We start from the raw sequence: 15,316 nt of genomic DNA, 5'->3' as shown, positions 1-15,316 counted from the left end.
ATGAATAACTGTTACCCTAATAACAGCAGGTACTCTATGAAATGAATAACTGTTACCCTAATAATAGTAGGTTCTCTATGAATGAATAACTGTTACCCTAATAACAGTAGGTATTCTATGAGTAACTGTTACCCCAATAACAGTAGTTTCCTTATAAGGGCTGAGTTGGTAGACTTCGGTCTGAACCTGCTCTAAGACGGTGTAATTACATTTACTGTGTTTATCAGAGATGGTGATTGACACACAAAATGTGCTGGCCGGCCAGCCGGTCTTGCTCCTGAATGGAGGGGCTTTTGTTGCAGACCCCAAGGGTGCGTCTGCTTCTCCTCAGCCCCCACACCCAACCACAGCCTGGCAGCCATCTGTTCACCTCAGACCTATCGACCGTTCCCAAATGACAAGGGCAGGTGCAGTGGACATAGACAGCCCACGTCCTGCCAAGCCCCACCTATGTGTAAATTCATTGCAGCTAGTGACGGTGCAGTTGCCGGCACAGGCGGAGGTTCAGGGTGGCGAGGTTTTCATCACAGGTCTCAAAAGTCGTGAAAAATTGTCACTACAGGGGGTCCAGATTCATCAGTCTCAAAGTACACTGTTTGTTTTCAAGACCGTGTATTTTAAGTAGTGCCAATCAGGTGGAAAACGCAGAATGTTATATTGTCCTCTTGGCTGAGCTTGTGCCAAACGACCTTACTGGCAAATTTTCATCCAGCTTGTGTAAATTCAGCCTATTTTTTCCTGAAGTTGAACTGTCTTTAAAGATAATGGGATTACATGGAAAAGTGTTGTGATTGGGAGAACCAAGTGTCAGTTTCTAACCCTGAGCTGAGTTTACCACAAACATTTCACAATCCTCAAGAATTGCATTTATTCCTTGTTTGTACTTAGCAAACATGCAGCTCCTCCTGTGTTTGGTAACTCCAGCAAAACTTCCCAGTCTCCCCTTGGAATCTGGTGACTCACAGTCATAGCCGTGGTTACTGCAGGGTCATCCCCAAATCTGCCCAGCCACGGTTGCTGATGTCGACCAGTGCTTCCTGGGTGCCCTGAGACAGTCGCCACAGAAGCTAGATACTGCTTGCTAGCATAGTTTATTTAGATTTAAAATACCCATGGAAAGGAGAAAGTAATGTGAAACTGACATAAAAATATAATGAGCTGAAGGGGTACTGTAACCGTGTCACTTCTTGCCAGGAGACAGTTTATCGTCAGGTACATAGGTCCCATGAGGCACATTGCCCATAGTTTCTGGAAACAGAGGAAAGGATTAGAGAAAATCCTGTGTTCAGAAAGTGCATGTGGAGAGATTATGAAGCTACCTTGCATGGGGTTTAAACATGAATTTCTCACTTGATTGTCCCAACTGATAGAAAATAATATAATTGTTTTAAAAAATCAATTCCTGCCTGAAAACTGGGACTAAATTGCTGCCATCAAAAATCCAATGGATATGATATCTGTAAATGATTTGGCTTTACGTTTTTCTGAAAGTTACGTGGAATTTTGTTTGATGAGGACAGTGGAGTGCCAACACAGGAGGTCCTCGTGTTCTCCTGGAGATTCTCCCACCTCCCTCCTCACATCTGCCTTGAGGCTGCCGTCTCCCCAGACACATTTGGCTGTGGAGAGGGATAGAGGGGGGCGTCCCCCACTGCTCTTGCGATCCATCCCAAGGCAGGGCCACCCTTGTCCTGGAGCCCCTCCTGAGAGCTCTGCTCATTTGCCCAAAGTCCCTCCTATTTTTCCTAAGAGGTCTCAGAAGTCATTAGATACCTGTGGTCTGGCACTGGTAACACCAATGTTCCCAACAAGCCTCTATAGCTGTGCCCTTCACAATTTTCCAAAACCATCTGCAAAACGGGAAAACAGGAGGGCACCTTTCATTGGGAAAATCCTATTTTCAAGAGTATTTGACTAAGAAAATATATATGCAGCTCGGACCTGGTAGGAAACTCCAGGATATTAAGAGGCTTGCCCCTCCTCTCTGTTCTCACCCTCTTAACCCTCTTCACCGTGAACATGCGTCCCTTCCTCCTCTGCTCCGACATGGAGCCACTGACTACAGGTCTCCATGCTGGGTGCATGTGGGAGAACGTGCCATGAGCTCTCCCTTTCTTCCATATCCCTTCTTCCTCAGCTTTCCTGCCTGTGTCTGGTTCCATGTTATTTTTTTTATTCATGCAGCAAATGCTTTTTGAATGCCTGCTGTTTGCCAGGTGCAGTTCTGTGCTGGGAATGTAGCAGAAAGCAAAGCCAGAAAATGCCCACTTGCGTGGGAATGCAGGAAGACCAAGCTGCATCTGACAGATAAATGAAAAGATAACGGGAGACAGCAGTAAAATTGACCTTGCTGATTGATGGTCAGATAGGATGATGTTTCCCTACGTCACAGGTCAACAGACTGCCCTGCACCTGTTTCTGCACGTGGTTTCCGTGGAACACAGCCCTGCCCATGCGTTTACAAGTTGCCTGCAGAGTTGGTCCTCATGTGGCTCACTAGGCTACTGTATTAGTCTGTTTCTGTTGCTTACAACAGAAATACCTGCAACTGGGTGATTTATAAGAAAACGAAATTTTTTGCTTATAGTTCAAGAGGCTGGAAATCCAAAGTCCAGGGAATAATCTGGTGAAGGCTTTCTTTGGTGGTGACTGCAGTGATGGCAGGGTATCCCATTGCAAAATGGCACAGCAGAGAGCAAGAGAGAGCTTCTCATGCATGCTCCTTTTAAAGCCCTCAGAAGCACTCCAACAATCACCATTACTAATCCATTCGCTAGGCCTGGTCCTCAGAATCTAATCAAGCTGACACCTAGAATTAACCTTCACAGCCACACACATTTACAGTCAGGCTCTTCCCTGAGAAGGTTTGCCAGCTCCTGCCATGAGCAGGACGTGGACTGTCTTCACTTGAAACTCTGAGCTGTGTGGTGCTGGTCCCAGACATTGTATGAACTGGGGAAGATTTGCTTCATTCCTCTCCCATGCACCACTGATTGATAGGCAAAATGATTCCACGTAGGTTGCTCCTTGAGTGAAAAAACAAATTTTATGACATCAAAAGATGGTTGGCACATGAAGAAATTCTTCTCTTTCAATTTTCCAAGCCCATGGTCTGCAATCCTTGTTGCATGTCCTGGCTTGATAAAATGGCCTGCCTTTGGTGATTCAACTGAACTTTTTTGTTGTTGTTTTTTGTTTTTTTCCCAAATCAAGACACTCTTCCTCCCAGGGGAATCAAATACTTCCCTGCCATATTCTCTCTGTCTTTCTCCTCAGCGCTGCGCCTCTGTGACTCTTTTAAAAATCAAAAGGAATGTGCATTAACCATCAGCACAAGTGTAGACCGCATCAGTGAGATGCAGACCCGACTGAGGTGACTAACCACGGTGCACGTGGTCTGTGGTATGAGCTGTGTTCATGTGTCCACACCTGTTAACGTGGTCTCTGTGTCTCAAGGCCACACTCAGTAACATTTGGTGACAGTGGGAATCCTTCCAATTTGTTCCTGCATAAAATAAGGACGGGCCATAAAATATATGAAGGAAAAAGTAGACTGATTTTAATTCTAAGCCACGCTTATTGCTTCCTTATTGGTGTGGTTCTAGCCAGGTAATGGTAATTTTTGGAAAATACCCTTGTAATATATTTGAAAGCACAGGTTTTTTAAAGTTGCTTTATCCATTCAAAGCACTCTCAAGTACCACAGATGCCACTCCATTTGCCTCTCTTCTTGGATTTCAGAATCCTAAACACCTGTAACCAAAATTGAAACAGGAGGGTATTTTTTATATTCAGACTCAAATCCCATCAAGGACAGAGTGATGATGAGGCCAGCTGCCAGTAATGTTAAGAATCAGGAGTATAGTTTCTAAAGCAATGGTTTGCTTCTCTAGCACCGGAGGTTGTTTTGGCTGAGTGTGATTTCACAGGGGTGGCCTATGGTTTGTAGACATAGCCTCGGCCTGGAGGGGCTCAGAGAGGAGCCCCTTTGCTTGATCGAGACAAACATGAGCAAAGAGGATTGCTGATGCCTGGCCATGAAACATCCAGGGCATTTCCTCGGTGCTGAGGATCCGCACCATGGTTAGTCCTCCAGGGCCCTGTGCTAGAACTGTTTGGTGCATGACGTGGCCTGAAATCGCCCGCATCAGGAAAGAGTCAGTGGATAGAATTCAAGCTGCATCCCAGGACTGCTAAGCCAGCAGATATCTGTTGGCTACGGTGTTAGTTACCTGGAGTTTGTTCAGAACTTTATGGATTTAAGAGTGTTTTTAAGTCTTTTCATTTTCACGAATACCTTATTCAGTAGAAAAGGCAGATTATTAGGCTTATACGACTTTCTATTGTGTCAAGGTGGATCAGTTGTCCTTTGAGATACCCAATTTCTTCACCTACAAAAGAAGATACTGATACACACACCTCCTAATACCCATGCCTCCTAACATCTGTTCCTTCTAACGCCATTCCAAACAATACCTGCACCTCCTAACGCCTGTGCCTCCCAGTACCAAGGCTGTCTGAGTCTGGTCATGAGGCCACAGCCTGGCAGCATGCAATGTCTCAGCCATAGGCTGTGTGTGTAATGTAGCCTCCCCTCCTCCACACACCCCCCCCACCAAGGTTCTGTAGCTTTAAGCTCAGATCCAGGAGTCTGTGAAGACCAGACAGTGATCACTGTCTTTGAGGTCTTGGCTCTGTATTGATGATCCATTCTACTGCCACGTGGGTCAGAAGAGCAGGAGGCACAGAGGGTTTCTAATTTAAGTATCATCACTATTGGCTCGTGTTTGAACATTTTCGGCCGAGCAACGTGTGGACGCACTCTTACTGTGAAAACGATTTGAAAACTGCTCTGCAGCCTCTAGTACTGGTCGACTTGGCACCTTTCCTACTCCTTCTTTCTCTAATACTCCTCCCCATATGTCTGCCAGCAGTGGTCTAAATCTAGCTGCTCCTCCTCTCCCTCTGCTGGCTGGGCCGTTGCCTGGATTCCCAGCAGCTCCTCATCAGTCTCCTGGTCCCCTCCCTTCTACCTCCACCCCTAGCTGGCCAGGGCACTCCGTGGCCCCTGACACGGGTGACAGCACCTGCGGGAGCTCACGGAGGCCTGCCCTTTCCTCGGTGTGCAAGCTGAAGGCCTCTGTCTGCTCTTTCCTTGTCCTGGGGCTCCCCAGTCAGGGAGGCCCCCCTGTGCTACGCTGATACGCCCCACGCTCCTCCATGCGTGGACCTTCGCTGTCCCGCTCTTCCTGCAGCCTCACTGACTTCTCACTTGCTGTGGTTTTTGGTATATCTATCTATTTTTTATTGTCTGTCTCCACCTGGCAAATAGGTGGTGCCTAATAAATATTATAGAATAAGTTAACAAAAGAGAAATGCAAAAGTGTGTAAAGTAAATTCACAAGTCCCCTACCCCCCACACTTGTCTCTGACAATCCATCATCCATCAGAAGAAAAGCCTGCTGAGGGCCATATCTTTTTCTGTGCATTTGTGCGCATGACATGCACATAGTGTGCATTTTACGTGAGTGGAGCCATGTGTGGTTTTGGCTTTTTGTTTTAATTTCACTTGACAGTGTAGGTGCTGCTGATAGCCTAAAGTTGCTGTCTCAACCTGCTCCACTGAGAAAACCTCCTGCAGAAAGTCAGTGTGCCTTCTGGCCAGCTGTTGACAGCCCACCTGCTGTCTTGGGCAGCAGCCCAGGGCATGTCCACCGTGATGCTCCACAAGGCAGAGGAGAAGGAGCCCAGTCCATTCCCTCAGGACAAGCTCTAGGTGTGGAGCAGGTACAGGAAATCTGCCTCCGGCCAGACTTCCCCAAGCAGCGCACAGCTTCAAATAATTATGTGCCGAGCTGTGGAAGGACAGGGACCAACCAGGACACAGACAGACACAGAGCAGGACGCATTTCCCAACAGCACTGCAGCCCACATGCACAGCCTTAGGGAGCAGCCACTGGGATGCGGGCCACTGCGGGTCACTGCAGCCCTCCTCAGAACTACTCCTCCCCAGAGCCGCCCCCTCTTTCTCAACACAGCCTTCCTGAGACCCCCCCATCCCTCTACTCCCTGCGTTGGCTGTGACCCTCTTCTCAGATGTGCCAGTTTTCTGGTTCAAGAACAAATTGAGGGACAGAAAAGGATGAAAAGGTACAGTTTTCATATTCTAGGTTGAATGACAAATAGTGTAAGAAAATTAAAAATAGCCATGAGTGAATTTTCCTATGTCAGTGGCTTTCCTCAGTTTTGTCAAGACAGTGGTCTCTTTTATTTAATTTTTATGCATACGATGCACATTTAAACTGTGGAATGCTGACGAGTGTATGAAAGGATGATTTTTATAACTGGCTGTTGCACTTAGGCTCTCTAATTGCCTGGAGGTGAACTGGGTGCCAGCAACACTGCTTCAGTGGCAGGTGTCTTCAGGACAGAGTCTTTTCTTTTATTGTCCTTACATTTGTCATTTTTAAATGAATTTGATAGAAGCAGCACACGCATTTTGACCAACACACTCCTCTCTGGGTAGTTTTCTGTAACATACAAATGGAAGGGAAAGTCCCCAGTGTGCCGGTGGTTTGCGTGAGTTACTGTGTTCACAGAAAGTTTGGGACAAGCTCTCGCTTCTGGAAGACCAGCCAGTGCGTGTAATTCCACATGGTGTTTTGTCCTCAGCACTTACTTTCCTCCCTGAAACATACTGAAGACTTGAAGTGAATTCCCATGTGGAGAGGCCAGCGGCCTGGTTACTAGGTGAATAGCATTGGCATAGTCTGTAAAGCTGTCTACGTGGGGTCTGGAGAGGCTTCACATGGATTTGGCGTGAGGACAGAGTTGGTGCTCTCTTAGGTGTCATGGTGAAGTCAATGCGCAGCCTTGCGGTCCTCACGTTTTCTTTACTATTTATAGTTTTTAAAGAAAAACACCAAATGTTTGGCTGCAGCGCTGTCCTGTTTTGTTGCAGAGGAGGGCTCGCAGAAGACCAGTCACCCCTCGTTTGAACAGGTTCGGGGTTGCTGTCTAAGCCTTCATGCCCTTCATTGTAGTCATCTTCTGGTGATGGCTCACTCTGCGCTGGTCGTGAGCAGAGACAGCACCTCCCGCAGACAACTCGTGCAGCTCATCGCTGCATGGCTTGCAGTCCCCTTGATTAAAAGGTGATACTCAGTTGTTATCCGTGGTTGTCAGCGAACGTGAAATTACAGATGCACTGCTCGTTTCCTAAGACTTCTGCCCCTTCCATGTGTTTGTCCTCATGTGTGTCTGCCTTTTTGCATATGTGCCCGTCTTCGTACATGCCTGCGTCCATGTGTGCCCACCTTCATGTGTGTCTGTCTTCATGTATGTGTACCCATCTTCATGCACACCCACCTCCAGTGTGCCTGTATTTATATGTGCCTGTCTTCATTATGTGTGCCCATTTCCATGTGTGCCCGTGTTGACATATGCCTGTCTTCATGTGTGCCTGTCTCCATGCATGCCTGTATTCACACATGCCTGTCTGTGTGTGTGTCTGTTCATGTGTCTGTCTTCATGCATGTCCGTCTTCATGTATGTGTGACATCTCCTTGCACATAGATCACACTGTGCTGTAGTGACATGTGCCCTGGCTCCCTGTGTAATCATAGTCTTACCCAGACATTTGAAGTGTCTTCTCTTTAAAGCTGTCACTGTATCATTATACCTTCCTTTTCCCTCAAGATTAACTGCAGAATAGAAAAATATTGGGAAATATGGATTCCTGAAGCCTATCAGGAGAATTACAAAAAAGAGCAAACTGCAAAATGAAAACCAGAAAACTATTTTCTGGACCCAACTGTTTCCATCTCCAGAATGTAGGTGATAGAACTGATTTTTTTAAAAGCTACGTTGTAATAATGTTTTTTGTCCTTTTTACTGTTTTAATATTGTGGTACTATTTTAATACCTTGATGTTTTAGCAGTGAAAAGGTAATAGTTATATAAAACAGCAATTAATACAGCATTTCCAAAGGATAATAAAGACACCCCTTATCGCCATGGTCATTTTCCACCTGTTGAAAGTGTCCAACCTAGAAGTTTGAAAGCTGGAAAAAAATGAAAGAAAAGACATCAGAAGGGAGGGAACTACAAAATCTGATGCCATCCGATACTGAATTAAACATTTCTCCCTGGGACATAACAACCAGTGACCCCAAATGAAACAAAGCAACACAGCCCATGAGTTGAGGTGGGGTTTTCAAGAGAGTGGCGCTCAGAGATCCATAGTCTCATTTTAAAAACACAAGATAAATTAAAATACATTGTAATTTTATCAAAAACTTTAAATAAAATTTTAAAGCTTCTCTAACTATAAAATAGTTTAGAGATGAAAGTCATCTGAATGAAAACATGAATCAGTTAAATAGTGTTGAAGAGTGAAGCAACTGTATTGTCCTGTTTAATTTAAGTTGTTGTGGCACTTGCATTTAACAGTGTTTTTCTCTTGTTCTGTGTTTGATTGAATTGTGCTCAGAAGTGTGTTTTGGCAGCCAAGCCCCAACCCGTGCCTCTCACGGGTCAAGCTGGTTCCCACCCACAGCCGGCCGTCTGATGTGGGAAGGCAGCCAAGGCAAATGAAAGGCACAGTTTGTGCAGAACGATCCCTTTCTTGGCCACAAAGAATTAAGTATCTGTAAATAGTATATTCAGCAGGAAAAAACCCAAAGACCATGCACTAAACTGGCAGGCAAGCAGGTAACACTGGGGAAACTTACTTTCTGTGTTGCATAGCTCTTAAAATGGGTTGTCTTTTAAATGAGCATGTATTGCTCTTATCAGAGAAAAGGGCAAAAATTAAGTTAACTGATCAGTTAGTTTCTTGGGTATGCTGTTTTTACCTTGTATCTTTCCCTTATAAAAACCACGGCTTCATTTTATCTGTTGCATGTTTGAAAGTCCGCATCACACTAAACATTGAAGAAGGGTATGTACACAGTTTTGACTGAATTTCTCCTTGTGCTGCAAGAGTGTTTCCTGAAAAATAGTGTTTCTGTTAAAGTAAGTCCACAACCTCAACTGTCCTCTTCCTATAAAGGGAATTTTTACCTGGCGCTGTTTATGTATTAGGGCCATCTGCTGTGGTTAAAAACATGAGCCTAGAGAAGGAGAGAGGAGATGCCTGCACTCCGGCTGTGCGCTGTCTGGCCCCTCAGGCACCTTGGTCGGGCTGGTTATGCTCGTCTAGAGGAAGAGGTTCAATCGTGGCGGTGCCAGGGCGCAGAGCAGTGTCCTGGAAAGCACACGCCTCTGAGGCTCGGCAGCTCAGAGGGAAGACCCCATCCTCAAGCACATTGCCCCATAACTTTTTAGCAATTTATTTGGAACCAAATGTGTTTTCCCACAGAGGTGGTGTCACGTGAGGTGCTACATGTCTGTGGGAGGTGCCTCTGAGATCTGGGGCTGGAGCTTGCCTGACTGGTGCGTGGGTCTGCTGGCATGTGCTAGGGTCGGCCGGCCTGGGTTCCCATCCAGGGTCTTCTCATGCTAGCTTTGTCACTTGGCTTCTTCTCGGTAAAGTGGGGATCATAGCAGTACCCGTGGGCTTCTATGAGCGTTGAGTGGGCTCAGTCACAACAAAGCACATGGAAGTGGGCCTGGTGTGTAGTAGGAATTCAGCACACGTGAGCTGCTCCTGTTTGTGTGGGGGCCACCACCATAACGTGTGAGTGTGTGTGTGTGTGTGTGTGTCTGTCTGTCCTGTAACGACCTACCATGTAGAAATACTGTCATAAGTACCGCTGGGGTGGAACACGCAGCTGCCCATGACTTCACTCCTCTGCTCTCCAAAGGTGCCCTGCTCCTAAGCGGAGAGTTACTGAACTGGTGATTGCCTACATAAGATGAAAGAAACAAGGACCCTTCACCCACAACATGTGGCATCAAAGCTTTGCAGATGAAGTTGTAGTTACTGTGCTAAACCCAGAGCTGGACATCACCCTAACTGCTTGTCACTTTCTGGGCTCTATTTATTCAGTATTAACACATCCCAAGCTGGCCAGGTTCTGCTTGCGGTCAGTGGTAGAAAACTGTAGATGTGATCATTGAAATTTACGGTAGCTGTTTCTTCAGGGATGTCGAGTATTTCACAGTAGCTGGAGATGTCATGACAAGTCACTGGGGGTGCACCCCGTTCTGCTGAATCTGTCTGCCATGAGTATGTTCTTCTGAGCCACACTGCTGAGTGGAGCAGCTCCTTTCTCTTTTAATTGTAACTCCTGTAACCCCCCCTTTGTGTGTCATGGCTACATATTCCCTCCTTCTGTGTCTCTAAGTCTCCTTACGTTCCTGGAGTCGCGAGGTGATTCTCTTGTAACCCACACTCTAAGTAAGGCGTGTGGAGCTGTGGGCTCACGAGCACACCGTGGCTTCCTTAGCCGTTATTCAATCTACTCTCCTTGACTGTTAAAGGAAATGTTTTTGAATTCCTCATGAATTCTGCTCTCTGAGATCATTTTTTCCCTTCCTCACCTGGTTTATCTGCTTGGGATTTTAAATCCCTAGAACAGTGGTGATGGAGACAAAGATGATCGGAGCTGGTTAATAATGAAGCAAACACAAATTGAAACCACAGGGAGGACTGGTGTGCTGCTCCTCAATCAGTGACAGTCTTAAAGTTTGATCGCCGGTGCTGGTGACAGTGTGCAGAAACAAGGGCAGCCTGGCACCACAGCTGGAGCATGGGTTCTGGAGCAGCCCGAGCAGCTGTGGCCATGGGCGGCACGTGCCTCCGCTCAGCCCTGCTTCTCACCTGCAGAACGGGGAGGGTGGTGGTGCCATCTCACAGGTTGCTGTGGAGGACATGGTGTTAGCACATGTGTGGTGCTCACAGCAGCATGCAGCATGCAGCCAGCACTGCATGCTGTCCAGTAAGTGAGAAAACAGTAGCGTGATATTCATATTCAGTTCGTGGGAATGCAAAATAATCTGTTCTTTTTGAAAGGTATTTAGGGCTTTCTTAAAATTTTAAATGTATATGGTTTTTGATTCTTTCATTCTCTTTCTAGATGTCTATCTTACAGAAATATTTCCCACTGTATAAAAATTGAATGAAGTAGAATAAATGGTTATATATTCATTTTACTGAATACCATGTAGCAATTAAGACATGGATTCATTGGTATGTGCACATATGTATATTACATGTGTACGGACACTCACCTGGAAAGATCTGCAGATATACTAGGGTACTTAAGAAAGTTCATGGAAAAATGAGATTAAAAGATAATTCAGATCTTTCTAGAAACTTTTGAAGAACGCTCGTATTTGGTGAAAAGAGCCAGATGAATATGCGTGTCATGACTGCTTTTCTGTGAAAGTAAACGTTTGTATGTGCACATATTTTATATGTAACTGCACATTAAAGATTTGGGACCTTTGCATATGGAAGTGTGGATGGTGGTTACCGTGAGGCAGCAAGTGGGCTTGGAGGGTGAGTGGAGCATAAATAGGACCTACCCTCTTCACTGTGATGTTTTCCTCATTCATACCAAGAATGTGCTCCTGTGTCATTCATGTCACTTGCTTTAAATTTTCCTAAAAAGAAAACTGCAGTGAACCAAGATGTACTTGCTGTCATGGGGCTGGAGGGAGGGACGATGTCTGGGAGGGAGACAGAGGAAGTCCAGGGCTGGGCACGGCTCTGCTCTGCGTCCGACTCCCACCAGGCCCAACACTTGGGCAATGACATTAACATTTCTGTACCTCTTTTTCTAACCTGTGAAAGAAAGCAGGGACACAGGTAGGATCTGAGTGGGTTTGTGTTTAGTGTTAAGTGAGTCCATTTGTGGAAAGGGCTCAGAGCAGTCTGGTGCCTGAAAGGCGCGGCCGGAGCCCTGGCTTTGCCACCTGGAAGGAGGCGGCCATCGGCAGCACCAGGTCCCGTGGAGAGGTTTGGGGACAGACCCAGGAAGGCCATCATCTGTGCTGATGAGGTCTGTGGGGAGGTGGGACTGAGGTTGCCTAGGAGTTCGTGGGCTCCTGTTTCTGCCTTTTGCAAATCTGCAAGGAAAATAACCAAGGGCTGTTTTCTCTGACTAGCAAGGGACTGCATTAAATATAAATATATAGTGGTAAGTTAAATTAATACAGGGTTAGTGTTGCTAGTTTACATTTTAAATGAGTATGTCCAGTCTCCCATGACTATAATTTTATAAAAATAATTTAAAATTTCCTATAATAAGCACAGTTCCTAAAGGTAAGGTATTTATTACATTTACAAGTCCTGCTTCTCAATTATTGTTAAACATGGAAAAGAAGAAACTGTCACGAAGACAACAGACTGAAAGAACTTTTTCCTCCTGGATTCCCGGTCACAGAGCTTCTTAGTTTCCCCAAATGCATGTTCTGAGCCTCCCCATGCTTGGGTGGCTATGGCTAGTCCAGCATTTGGCTTTCATGAAGGTTTTAAAATAAACATAGGGGTACTTTTATTACTACGGTTGTGCATTAGTTTCCCAGGCTGTCATGACAAGACCACAGACTGAGTGGCTTTATACAACAGAAATTTGTCCTCTCTCATTTTGAAGGCTGAAGTCCAAAATCAAGTTGCTGGCAGGGTTGGCTCTTCTGGAGGCTCAGTGGAGGGTCTACTCCAGCCTCCGGTTCCTTGACTTATAGGTGGGTCCCTTCCATCTCTGCCTCTGCATCACATGATACTCTGTGTCTGTGTCTCTTTCCTCTTCTTATGAAGACACCAGTAATTGGATCTTGAGTTCACCCAATCCAGTGTGACCTCACCGTAACTCGATTATGTCTGCAAGGACCCTGTTTCCAAACAGGGTCACAGTTTTGGTGCTAAGGGTTATCTTCTGGGGGGCATGCAGTTCAACCCACAGCAGATACTGAAGCTTATAATTTCTGACTTTCACATTGAATTTTTGTGGAGGACTGTAATAGTAGGATCAGGAGATGGCGGTAGGACCAGAGAACCCCTCTGGTTTTCATTTCAAAGTTTTGACTTGTTGGGGTCTTTGGGGAAAAAAAAGCCAGGAGAATAATGTGCATTCCAGTATTTTGAGCTCATCATGATGAGGTAGTTTCATGTGGCTTTTATTATTTGGACAAACTTTTATATCTGAGTAGCTCTACCCTTGTTGATTCCAGCAGAATAATTCCATTTCCAGACTATTTTATGCTTTTTTAAAAATAGACCAGTTACTCGATTCAAATGAGATTTCCTTTGGCAAATTTTAACTTTTATGCTGCGACATTTATGGCTTTGGACTCATTATAAACCTTCATAATTTTTTAAAGTTAAACAGCGAGCTTATATTTATAGTTCAACTTTTAGATCTTAAAACTTCATTGAAGATGTGTATATGGAAAATTATAGAAAATAATGTGGTATTTACCTAAATTGGGGTGTCTCACTTAGCTACACATTGAAGAATCTTTAGTTTTCTGGATAAAACCCATGATCATGGAATATTTTAATCTATTTATTCACTAATCCAGTCAACAGGTATTTATTGCTAGACAGTATTCCAGGGTTAGGATACAACAGTGAACAGAACAAAAACTGCTCTCAGAAGGGCAGGCTCTGACAGAGGAGGCCTTACACATCTAGTCAGATGGTCTGGGCTGGGAGGGGGTGGGGGTTGTTTTCATGAGGTGTGGAGGAAACCTGTATTTGAGCCAACCCTGAGACAATGGGGCAGCGAGTCCTGTGGACATGGGTGGAAGAATGTTGCAGCCAGGTGGGGCCCAGCCAGCACAAAGGCCTGAGGCCTGAGGCGGCAGTGATCTGGGGTGTTCCAGGAAGGTGCGCCAGACCACGGAGCTGTAGGCAGCTGGGAGGTGCAGATCATGAATGCAGCAGTATTTTGAAAACTGTACTTTATCTAAAATCCATATCTCCTGACCCACAAAGCATTTTACAGCATGTCTGTCCAAGTAATTTCCTTTAAACTTGGCAGCCAGAGCATCCTAGCATAAATCTTATTGTAGATTCTTATATTTAAAATTAAGCATAAGCCTAGACAGTATGCATCTGGATTGAGGCTTTCACTGGTATTACCTATATTCTTAGAAATGTTGCCCTCCCTTCTCAGCCATTTGCAAAACTGGAAAACCAGACCTTGCAGAGAGCAGGAGTGGGGGTGGGGGGGATCGATCGATCAATCAATCAATCAGTCTGTGGTAGGCACACTTGAGAGAGAGGGGCAGGACGTCAGGGGGGTCCTGTCTCCATGGTTCTGAGGTGTTTTTTAAAACATCCTGGGAACTCAGAGGTAGAATTAGTAGCTTGTTACCAACAGTTCGTAAGTAGAGAAAAGGATCCTCCTTAACACAGGACCTAGGGGCGACCAGCCCTGTGTCCAGGAGGTGCCAGTACCAGGTGGCTGCCCATTGTGTGCGTGTGCACTGTCACGTGGGGGTACGGCGGCTTGCGTGCTTACATGCAGTCAGGTAGACTCTGCCGTTGCAGGCCCACAGATGACAGCAACCAGCCCCCGGGCCGGGGCGTGCTCTCCATGCACGGGCTGACCTACGGCGTCATCCGCGTGGACTCGGAGGAGAAGCTCTCAGTGCTCACGGTGCAGGACGTCGGCCTTGTGATGCCTGGAGGTGAGTGTGGCATGGGTGGCACACGCTGTGGGATTTAAAGTCGACCCCAACCTTGGCCTCACGAATTAGTCGATTGTGAGGTACGTCGTGGTGTGTGCCACCGCCTTCTTCCCCCTGCACATCACCGAGTCCTCTGCACTGAGCTCCCAGCTGCTGCGTGACATCCAGTCTCCTGAAGTCCTCACTGGGCATTGTAGGTGGTGCTTACTCTCCTGACTAAAGAAAACCCAAAATGTTCAAGCAGCTGGGGAAGGGCATCTTGCACACAGGGACCCTCTTCCCTGGCAGGCTTCAGGGTGGCTCTGTGCTCCTTGCAGCTGCCCAGGCGGCTCCTGTCTGTCATCCTAATGTATCAGCCAAAGCCCAGACACCCAAGTCCCAGCCTTCCCCAAGGCTCTAAGGCTTTTAGCAAATGTGTATGAAAACCGAGGAATGCGAATCTGTGTAATTAGGGAAGTTTGTTTTTAGCAGTAAAATCCCTTTTTTTAAAGTCACAAAACCATTTCCACAAACACATAGTGACAGCTGTGGTGTTGTCAAAGGTCCCCCTTGCCACACCCCACCCAGGGCACCAGGTGCCTACAGGGCGCACGAGCAGGACTCCCACCCACCTTGTCTGCAGATGCGTTACCTGGTTCCTGTCTCACAGACCTCACATGCTAGTATCAGGCTTTTTGCTCTCTGGACCCCAAATTGGAGTCAGGTCTCCCTTCTCAGCTGGAGTCCCCACCCG

At 46.2% G+C, this 15,316-nt stretch overlaps 1 protein-coding gene across 5 annotated transcripts in view; it reads left to right on the top strand.

Annotated features, from left to right (window-relative positions):
- The window catches only part of DIP2C (disco interacting protein 2 homolog C), a 392,086-nt gene that overhangs the window by 294,578 nt on the left and 82,192 nt on the right, over window positions 1-15,316 (top strand). For all 5 annotated transcript variants that reach the window (XM_063100478.1, XM_063100477.1, XM_063100476.1 and 2 more), the window contains one exon: window positions 14,444-14,583. In XM_063100478.1, the coding sequence (XP_062956548.1) occupies window positions 14,444-14,583 (140 nt within the window). The remainder of the gene's footprint in view (window positions 1-14,443; window positions 14,584-15,316) is intronic.

This window comes from Cynocephalus volans, chromosome 6, assembly GCF_027409185.1.
Source record: "Cynocephalus volans isolate mCynVol1 chromosome 6, mCynVol1.pri, whole genome shotgun sequence".
NCBI classification, from domain to species: domain Eukaryota; kingdom Metazoa; phylum Chordata; class Mammalia; order Dermoptera; family Cynocephalidae; genus Cynocephalus; species Cynocephalus volans.
This window is presented reverse-complemented; position numbering and strand designations above follow the sequence as displayed.